Source organism: Ipomoea nil, unplaced genomic scaffold (genome assembly GCF_001879475.1).
Source record: "Ipomoea nil cultivar Tokyo-kokei standard unplaced genomic scaffold, Asagao_1.1 scaffold3377, whole genome shotgun sequence".
Lineage (NCBI taxonomy): Eukaryota > Viridiplantae > Streptophyta > Magnoliopsida > Solanales > Convolvulaceae > Ipomoea > Ipomoea nil.
The window spans coordinates 1008721-1019993 of NW_017619805.1; the positions used below are offsets into that span (position 1 = coordinate 1008721).

The following is an 11273-nucleotide window of genomic DNA, read 5'->3' on the forward strand; positions in this document are numbered from 1 at the left end:
ATTTATATACAACTCCCCCCATTAATATATCATACTCATACCTCGTTAAAAACCACACTAGAAAAACCCATTGAGAAAAACCTAGCGAGGAAAAGAGTACATGGTATGTATATGCTGCAAATAGTACAACTATTAGTCCTTTTAATTAAGACCCAATCTACAGGATTGACTCAAGTGAATGTATACACTGCAAAAAAGTGCAACTACTAGTCTTTTTAAGACCCAATCTACAAGATTGACTCGAGTGAATGTACTTCTCGTCTCCCCCTGAAGATAACAATCTTCAAATTCTGCATTGCTTTAAAGTAAAATCATTGTTTCAAAAGGGTGTAGAGAAGTGATATGGTACAATCTTCAGGATTGTCACTAGAATTTATCATATTTTCTCATGATCATCTGGACCAATGAATTTATTTATAGTTTATATTTTTTTTGTTCCCCTAAATATAATAATTTTCTTTACCTACGCATATCAGTCTTATGGATATTTTGTAGGTATATATTTGCTGAAAATCTTCTAGACAAATATTGTATCACTCTTCTAGAGTTCATGTGTGATAAGTCTCAAAACATGCTAAAATTATGTGAGCTTTTCTTAGGTTTTGCATGTGTGTTCTTACCAAAAAAGTCTTATTTATAGAGTAAATTACCTTAAAAGCACGAAAGTGATAGGAAAGACCTTTCTAATTATATTTTATGTGTTTTTGGACATTTTAGGACACAAAATGTGGTAAAAAGGCTGGAAAAGCTAAGCCAAGGCGAACGCACGAACGAGGACTGATATCCCTCCACACTTAAGCATTTGTTTGTCCTCAAGCAAAACCAAGAAATAAATCACAAGTCAAAACATACAAATTACTCATACTCTCTCTTGCACAACCTTTCAAACCACCAACCAACTTGCTACAAAATAATAAGCTTCAAGAATCAAATTAGTTTGGCACATAAGACCCATTCTCAAGCCAATAACCAAGCACCAAGAATTTAAAGTATGTGAGGATCAAGTGTGCACAAGTACTCAGATGAGATTATGCAAGACATGTCTAACGAATGAGATCCCATAGGCTTGCCCTTCATACTCCCCTAGATCAAATCTAAGAATGCATGTTAAGATCAACTAGGACTTTATTTAGCTTGTAATGGGGCTACGGGTGATGGCTAACAAAGAAGTGGTATGGAAAAATTAATCAAAAAGAGAGAATGTCACAATTTATCTAAACTTTTCAAAATTTGGAAGAGATGAGATAATCATAATTTCAAGGAGCAAATTTCTTTTAAGAACTCAGCAACTCTTTGGTAAAGTGGGGGTCCAAACTCAAAAACTTTCAATCTTTCTTTCTTTTTCATTCTTTTCTTTTTTTTTTCGATTCTTTAATATTTATTTTCTCTTCTTTTCCATGATTCCTTTCTTTGGATTTCTTTTGGATATAGCAAGATAATTTTAATCCAAACTTTCATGACCCCCACACTTGAACATTTGTAACATTAGCTGCTTTTTTGGCACAACTCCATAAAAACTCTTCTTACAGAAATAATAAAGATAAAAGTTCCATTCTCTCAAGGGTGGAAGGGAAATATTTGGCCAAGGGCTAAAGGTTATAATAATGGGGTAAATCAAAGAAAAACAATCACAAAGAGGGGATAAGTGCTTAGCTCTTATTTAAACAAACAAAAGGCACAAAGCGGACACAAAGGATAAAACATATGTAGGGACAGGTTTAAAGGCTATGGCTAAACAAAAATGGCCTAAATCAGTTCAAAACATGCAAAATTTAGACATTACTTATGGAGTAACGAGGCAAGTTCTAGCAGAACACCCATGGCCGGAATCTCACATAAGCCTTCACTAGCAATGCATAACACACAAGATCAAGAATTAATCCAATTATTAAGTGTTTAACAAAGCTATTGGCAAGGGAATAGATCAATTATGTATTACACCTCAAATCATCAATCACAAATTGAATTGCAACAAGTACCACTAAAACAAACCACAAATCAACAAGAGAGAGTAATTGCAATTGCATGCTGAGACAAGTAACTTATTCACTAGAAAATAGCATAAGAGTCATCCAAGCAAAAGCAAAAAAAAAATTAAATTTTTTAGAAAATATCCCCAAATTAATGACTCCTCCCCCACACTTAAAAATTTGCATCGTCCCTGATGCAAAACAAAAGAAAAGGAGAACAAGAGAAAAGAAAAAGCAAAAAAAAAAAAAAAAACGAACTAAAAAGCAAAAAAAAAAAACTAAAATAATACGAAACTAGAAAGCAATAAAACTAAACTAGAAAGCAATAAATATGAAAGCAATAAAAGATAACATGGGGTGCCTCCCATGAAGCGTTAAGTTTAGCGTCGTTAGCTCGACGTAACCTGGTTATGGAGTGCTTAGCCCGGTTGATTTTCAGGGTTGTCTTCATCCCACTTCATTATATGAACCATGTTGCATGAACTTTTCTCCTCGAAGGCATTGAATTCAACTTTATCTTCTCCAAAATGAAAAATCATCGTTCCCTTTCTAGCATCAATTAATGCTCCGGTTGTGACCAAGAAAGGTCTCCCCAAGATGAGTGGAATTTCTGGATTTTCTTGAGCATCTATTACAATAAAATTAACGGGGACAAAATATTTATCCGCACAAACAGGGACATCTTCAAGTATACCAACAATGGTTGAAGTAGACTGATCCGCCATGCACAATGTGAGGTTGATTGGTTTTGGCTTACCCAAATTCACCTTCATACAAAGTGAAAGAGGCATGACACTGACACTGGCTCCAAGATCACAAAGGGATCCTTTTATAGGACGACCTCCAACAATACAAGGAATTGTGAACTTCCGCAGATCTTTATATTTGGTCACTCTTCTTCCAACTCCGGGTGTCAAGGCCCTATATTCTTGTGCCATTGCAATCATCTCATGTTCCCCATATTTTCTCTTTTTAGCAAGTATTTCTTTCAAGAATTTTCCATAGGAGGGGACTTGGGAGAGCAAATCAAGTAAAGGGACAGAAACTTTCAAATTTTCAACTATTTCTAAAAATTTCTTCCATCTACTTTTCTTTGTTTCTTGTAGAGGAAAGGGCAAGGGATTTTCATACCTTCGTACGATCTTCTTTCCTTTATCGATGACTTGTGGGTTATTTTTCTCAACAATTGGCTCATCCTCATCTCTGTCAAGTATCCTTTCTATTTCCTCTTCAACAGTTCTAGTTGGAATTGATGCTTTGATAGGGGGAGATGGCTCTTCAAGAACCTTGCCACTCCTAGTGACAATTGCATTGACATGTTGATATGAACCTAGTCCAAGGTTCAAATAAAGATGGAATATTGTCTCAAGATTACTCTCAATGCAAAGATAGAGATGGATCAAAATACCTTAAACCTCACGAGAAACCCTTTGTCTCGAATCCTCAAAGACTTAGAAGAATCCCATTGTAGCTTCAAGTACATCGATGATGCAATCTTCAATCAACTAGAGTCGGATCTAGTTTCCTTTGATTCAAGAACGAGTCCACGAACCTAAATCTAAGGTTGAAGAAAGTAAGATTGATTCAAGTCCACGAATCAATTTGCTATTCGAGTCCACGACTAGCCACTAATTGAGTCCACAATTATCCATAAGGTTTCTTACACAAGTGTAAAGAAAAACTTAAGAATTTTATTGAATTAAAGTCTCCTTCAAACTGATATGGATGTGCCCTATTTATAGGTATAGGTCAGCATTGTAATCCTAAATACAATGGAGAAAAGAGTCCTAAACCTAATCTAGAAAGCAAGTAAATATAGTCCTATTTAGAAAGGGATGTAAGGAATCCTTTTCTAAATACAAAAAGAGTCCTAAACCTAATATAGAAAGCAACTAAATATAGTCCTATTTAGAAAGGTATTTAAGGAATCCTTTCTAAATACAAACTAGTGTTTTCTCTTTAATTCCAAACAATTTAAAATAATGATGACCACAAATAATAAAGCTGATTTGGGCCTTGGATCTTGTGATTGGCCAAATTTGTACTCTTAATGGATCTTCATTATGTTGGGCCGCATCATCCTCCCCTTCTTGAAAAATGATTCGACCTCGAATCTTCTATACATTGTCTTCGATCTGTGACGTCACTTGAAACGGGCCACTTATAATTTTTTCCTCTACCGAATGGAATTTTTATTGGACTTTCTTGTTTCTTCCACCATTGATGCTTTAAGGATGTAGTTATGGGCCTTGTGATGAGCCCACTATTTACCCTTACTGGATTCTATGTGTACTGGTTCCTATTATTCTCCCATTCTTGAAAAGGATTCGTCCTCGAATCCAAATCTTCAATGAAAGACAAAGTAGCAAGCTTACTCTCTGTTTTATCACGGTCATGAAGCTTTTTCTTGGGATGCTTGACACGAGTCGCTCCAATCACCATCCTACAATCAACAAGGCAATTAAGTCTAATGACACATTATGGAATTTAAACATTCTGGATGGTAATAATTCAACAAAATGAGACATATTAAATTTAGTCATCTTGTTTGAATTGTCAACAAGCACAAAATCTTTCCTCCTAGAGCTTAAGGTAAAATTAAACAGAAAATTCATGGAAATATCAAGTAATGATTTGGATGTATTATGGTGGTAAGTAGCACAATTCTGAACATAAGATTCTACATCTTTTTTCTTCTTTGGCCAATGAAAATATCCATGCAAAACATCACCACTCTTTGAAAAATCAAAATGTCCCTTATGTGAATCAACAATTAAGTCATTGCCCAAAACAAAGCAAAAAGTGCCAATCCCATTGACTTTGAACCAAAACCCCTTGTGCAAGTAGTATTTGCCATAAGAATTTTTCAAATGTGCCTTATAACTTCCAAGTGATTCCTTATCACTATCAAATAAAGTTTTAGTAAAATCAAAATTAAGGAGTCTTGGATGTATGGAGGCAAACAAATTTCTAACACATCTAGCAAGTAGGTCATTAATAGAAACATGGCAAACAAATCTAGAGAATTTTAATGCATGCTTTTGAAATAAAAGTGAGTAAATAGTTACTCCCCTTCTTTTCTCTTGCTTATTATCCTTTTTTGTTAAGAAGCGAGGCTGCACTTTGATAGCTCTGGCTGGTTCTTTCCACTGTACTACTGATAGCGGTTCCTTTGTTTGGCTACAATCTAAGTTAGAGGACTGGAGTGGTGACTGCAATTCTAAACGTGAAGGTTCCAGTTTGCTCTCTTTGATTTCTTCTTTCTTCAAGTCTGGTTTGAGAGCTTGCTTCGATCTCAGTTGAATTTCTTCTACTTGTTTTGGAAGTAGAGGCTTAAGCACATGTATAAATCTATTATAGGTGACATGGCATGTGTTGTTGAGTGCATTATAATAAAAATGTCTATCATGTTGCCATGGCCTTCCAAATCAATTAGTGGCTAGTCGTGGACTCGACTAGCAAATTGATTTGTGGACTCGAATCAATCTTCCTTTCTTCAACCTTAGATTTAGGTTCGTGGACTCGTTCTTGAATCGAAGGAAACTAGATCCGACTCTAGTTGATTGAAGATTGCATCATCGAGATACTTGAAGCTACAATGGGATTCTTCCAAGTCTTTAAGGATTCGAGACAAAGGGTTTCTCGTGAGGTTTAAGGTATTTTGATCCATCTCTATCTTTACTTGAGAGCATTCTTGGGACAATACTCCATCTTCTTTGAATCTTGGACTAGATTCATATCACATGTTCCCTGGAATTTTCAGTACTAGCTGGCAACTTCCCTGTGACTATAGTGCTAGATGTAGAAGCTTGATTGTCAAGTTGTTTTTCTAGCATCTTGCTATGGGCACTCAATTGATCCATCCTTTCCGTTAATTGCCTAACCCTCTCATCACTTTGCAAATGTAACTTAAATAGTTTATCCATCGTAGCTTCCAAATTTGATTGTGGTGGGGCCTCCGAAGCGGGGAATTGAGATTAAACTTGAGTACCTTGAGAACCTGGAGGGCCTCTATTAACAAAGTGTTGAGGATTGGCAGCCCCCATTGGGTTACTCCATGAAAAATCAGGGTGGTTCCTTGAATTATTAGGATGGTAGGTCCCTTGAGGTTGGAAAGACTGTTGATGATGCCTATTATATCCCACCATATTGATTTTCTCCATAGAGGTTTGTGAATTTAACTCGTCGAGACAATCCCCTGACTTATGTCCACCACCACAAAGTTCACACATCAAAACTTGACCAAGAATAGGAGGGTTAGAAACATGACTCACATTGTGTTTTGGATGGTGATTTGGGCAAGCTTTTGAACCATGGAAACCACATTATCGAACTTTGTTGACAAATCGGTTAATTGCCCCGCCTCATGAATTCCTCCTACAAGCTTTTGTGGAGACTTCTCCGTGTACCAAGTAGATCCATTCATAGCAATTTTCTCCAATAGTTCCTCGGCTTTTGTTGGCTCTAGAATTGTGAACAAACCACCCGAAGAAGCATCTACCAAAATCCTGAAATTATCAAGCAATCCTTCACAGAAATACATCATCAAATCCCAACTTTGAAACCCATGGTGTGGACATTGCCTCTTCAATTCCTTAAATCTCTCCCAAGACTCAGTGAGGGACTCAGTTGCCAGTTGCTTAAAGTTTTGAATTTCCCTTCTCATCCTTTGAGTCTTGGAGGTAGGATAGAACTTCTTCAAAAATTCTCCATGTAATTTTTCCCAAGTGTCAAAATGGTTATCTGGCTGTGAGGATAACCAATCCTCAGCCCTGTCCTTTAGTGTGAAGGGGAAAAGCCTAAGTCTGATAGCATCTCGAGTGACTCCATTCATCTTGAAGGTGCCACAAAGTCGTAGGAACTTGGTGATGTGAGCATTGGGATCCTCTGTGGGTGTACCTCCAAAGCGATCCGTCGCAGCCATGCTGAGTATGGCCGGATTGATCGCAAAGTTGTTGGCCTCCACATTTGGAATATTGATGCTACCATGCTCCTCAACATCCGGAGCAAGGTAGTCAGGCATTGATCTCTCTTCAACTTGGTTTTCTTGTACATATGCCATCCTAGTTTGTTTTCTAAGAAACTTGGCTCTTTTCTCAATCTCAAGGTTCAAAGGTAATAATCCTTCTTTCCCAAAAGATCGTGTACGCATACAAAGCAAAGTTCTTAGATTCAAAGCAAAATCACACTCAAGAACAAAGAACTTGTGATGTGGATCTTCGGGGATGAACTTGAGAGTCGATTCACCAAAGAGTCCTCCGGTTGCCCGATCTTTTCCTCACCAAAACAGCATGAACAACAATTACGGTTTGAGGGTGTTGGAGATGGAATTGGTTGATGTAGGGGCTGGATTTGGGATTATTTTTGTGTTTTCTATAAAGATATTTCCGCCACACCTTGGTCCTAGGTGATAAGGAATGGATGGCACCACACGATTGGTATTATCTTGATAAGCCTAGAATAACATCTCTCAACACACAAGAGAGAGAAAACAAAATGCCTTAGCATTTCTTTCGTTCAACTTCATTCATCTCTATCTCTAATTCTGATTGTGTTTAGCCTTTATATAGGCATGTACATCACTTTCTAACACTCCACTATTGACTGAAATGAAATACCAAGAGTCTAAAACATACCAAGAGTCACTCTAAACATTAAAAGAAAGTAAATGAGCCATAATTTGTCCATGTTGAGTTGATTTGAGGTTGTCTTTTCTTCTCCCTTGGTAGCCACGAAATTTGGGACCTTTCAAATGATTTTTCCCACTTGTTTTTAGGCCAACATGATATTCCAATTCAACACAATCAGCATGGTAAATTCTTTTGCCTTCTCCCCTTTTTATTTAAATTAACTTGCATTAATTAAGACAATTAGAACTCTAGATGGTATTTATTGTTGTGGGATGTGTCCTCATCATTCCCTCACTCTTTGAGATGATTCGTCCTCGAATCACACTTTCCTCTGTCAAATGGAAATGAGTAATTATCTGACCATATGACTTTAATGCCGTCACCAAAGAGAGTGAGTGATCTCACCATTTGTAGATCATGGCACAACAAAACCATTCCTTCCAACTGATTTTCAACCCTTGAATCACATCCATTAATCTACAAAGAACTTAAAATAAAGGTTATGGAGTTCTCAAAATCTTCTTCCTCATTCTTTTTCTCACAGAGCTCATAAGACAATTCTTCTTCCTCATCTTCAGTTTTTTTTCTCAATCTCTCATTTTTCACTCAAATATTCCTCATCTTTGTTTTCACATTTTTGTTCACACATATTTACATTCTCATTCATTTCTTTTGAGCCCTCCTCGTATGACAAAGAAAAAGGTATCGAATTCTCGACCTCTTTTTGCTGCAATTTCTCTTCAATTTGTTTGGCATGGTATAGTAAAGTAAACATGCACTTGCACCGATGAGGAAGCAACCGTGCAATTTCTTTTCTAACACCATACACAAATCTGTTCTTTGTAATAACAGCTGGTTCAATCACCACATCACGGATCAACAAATCTCTTAACTTATTATAGAATTCTTCCACACTAAGTGATCCTTGTTGAAGTGTATTTAACTCAAAAGACTCCATAGATGATGTGAAACAATGAACAAGAACTAGAAAACACAAGGGATGGCAACACAAATCTGGACAAATTTTAAGAGTGACTTTGATGAATTTTATGGAATGTTATGGATGATATTTTGACCCAAATTTTTTATAGTTAGCAAGAAATATGGGTTTATTCAACCATAAAAATTTTCAGGGCAAAAAGATATGTGGAAGTATTTTTTCCAAAATTTTCTTCTGGACTGGACAGGAAGAAAATTTCTGGGCAGAATCTTACAGTTGTGTTGAATTCAGCGATTTTTCTGTGTTTCTAGGAAAATTATTTTTGCACAAAAATGTCATGAAGCAATAGAGTGATAGGTTGGGTACTTCCAGAAAAAATTTCAACACAATTGGATATGTGGAAGTATTTTTTTGGAATTTTTCTTTCTGAAGACACAGGCTGAAAATTTTCTACAGAAACAAATGAAACAAGAATTGATTGGTAGAGTGTTAACCTTTTTTGTGTGAGGAATGAACCAAAAGCTCTGATACCAAACTGATGTGGATCTTCGGGGATGAACTTGAGAGTCGATTCACCAAAGAGTCCTCCGGTTGCCCGATCTTTTCCTCACCAAAACAGCAGGAACAACAATTACGGTTTGAGGGTGTTGGAGATGGAATTGGTTGATGTAGGGGCTGGATTTGGGATTATTTTTGTGTTTTCTATAAAGATATTTCCGCCACACCTTGGTCCTAGGTGATAAGGAATGGATGGCACCACAAGATTGGTATTATCTTGATAAGCCTAGAATAACATCTCTCAACACACAAGAGAGAAAACAAAATGCCTTAGCATTTCTTTCGTTCAACTTCATTCATCTCTCCTTCTCTAAAATTCTGATTGTGTTTACCCTTTATATAGGCTAATACATAACTTTCAAAGGGAAAACAAAGAGTTAAGAGTCTCCTAGTATTAAATTTAACATAAATGCATTTTAAATAACTTAAATAACTACATAACTTCATTTCAATGATGACTATTTTCAATGAGCCTTCTAGGACCTTCTTCTTCATAATATTTGGACCAACATAATGATCTTTTAAATTGTTGTAGCCAAACAAAAGGCCACAAAAGGTCTCCCTTCATTTCAATGATGAAGACACATCCCACAACAATAAATACCATCTAGAGTTCTAATTGTCTTAATTAATGCAAGTTAATTTAAATAAAAAGGGGAGAAGGCAAAAGAATTTACCATGCTGATTGTGTTGAATTGGAATATCATGTTGGCCTAAAAACAAGTGGGAAAAATCATTTGAAAGGCCCCAAATTTCGTGGCTACCATGGGAGAAGAAAAGACAACCTCGAATCATCTCAAAGAGTGAGGGAATGTTCTTGGTAATTGCAGTTGGTATAATTGCAGTTGGTTCAATCATTTCCATTTGTTTCAAGTTTATTGCATGTTCATGAATGTAATTCAAGGATTGAGAATAGGTTTGGAAGCATGGCAAAGGGACATCAAAAGTTAAATGCATTTGTGGTAATGTTGTGCCAAGTTCAAGGAAACATGGGATCACTCACTTTCATTGATGCAGACATTCAATTCATACGTTGGGAAATTTACTCATTTCCATTTGACCGAGGCAAGTTTGATTCTAGGACGAATTTTCTCGAAGAGTGAGGGAATGATGAGGTCATGACTACAACAATTTAAAAGATCATTATGTTGGTCCAAATATTATGAAGAAGGTCCTAGAAGGCTCATTGAAAATAGTCATCATTGAAATGAAGTCATGTAGTTATTTAAGTTATTTAAAATGCATTTATGTTAAATTTAATATTAGGAGACTCTTAACTCTTTGTTTTCCCTTTGAAAGTTATGTATTAGCCTATATAAAGGCTAAACACAATCAGAATTTTAGAGAAGGAGAGATGAATGAAGTTGAACGAAAGAAATGCTAAGGCATTTTGTTTTCTCTCTTGTGTGTTGAGAGATGTTATTCTAGGCTTATCAAGATAATACCAATCTTGTGGTGCCATCCATTCCTTATCACCTAGGACCAAGGTGTGGCGGAAATATCTTTATAGAAAACACAAAAATAATCCCAAATCCAGCCCCTACATCAACCAATTCCATCTCCAACACCCTCAAACCGTAATTGTTTTTCCTGCTATTTTGGTGAGGAAAAGATCGGGCAACCGGAGGACTCGTTGGTGAATCGACTCTCAAGTTCATCCCCGAAGATCCACATCAACTTGTTATGGGTTAGCAAACATAAAATAAAATAAATAAAATAAAATAAAAATAAAAATGGACTAGACTCCTTAAATAAAGATTTCACTAATGTTAATACTAAAACGTCACTTCCCCGGCAACGGCACCAATTTGATGCATAGTATATTTGGAAACAAATAATACTCGGAGTACGAGTTATCGATCTACAGGGAAGTGGTTGTATCAAACACTAGTTACTAATTTATTTATTAGCGCTAATCCTAACAATTGATTGGACGCTAATCCTAACAATTGATTGGATGATTGATTTGCATAAAATAAATAAAACAGAGATTCAAGATTTTGAAAACAATAGAGAAAAGATGAGATTCCTGTGATTCAAGTATTTAATCACCTAGTGCCAAATCTTAAGGACAATATTAAAATCTGGGTTTAACAAGTGTGAGGATGCAAGGTGGTATAGAGATACTCTGGTAGTCACTAAGACTAGTGAATTTCCACTCTCGTGGCTTAAACA

At 36.2% G+C, this 11273-nt stretch overlaps 1 protein-coding gene across 1 annotated transcript; it reads right to left on the reverse strand.

The window, feature by feature from the left end:
• Positions 1-2389: 2389 nt before the first annotated feature.
• Positions 2390-6133, reverse strand: LOC109170892. The gene is made up of 2 exons (XM_019320029.1): positions 5962-6133; positions 2390-3300 (listed from the first exon to the last, which is right to left on the reverse strand). The coding sequence occupies exons 1-2, from the start codon at positions 6131-6133 to the stop codon at positions 2390-2392; spliced, it is 1083 nt and encodes a 360-aa protein (XP_019175574.1).
• Between the last annotated feature and the right edge of the window lie 5140 nt (positions 6134-11273).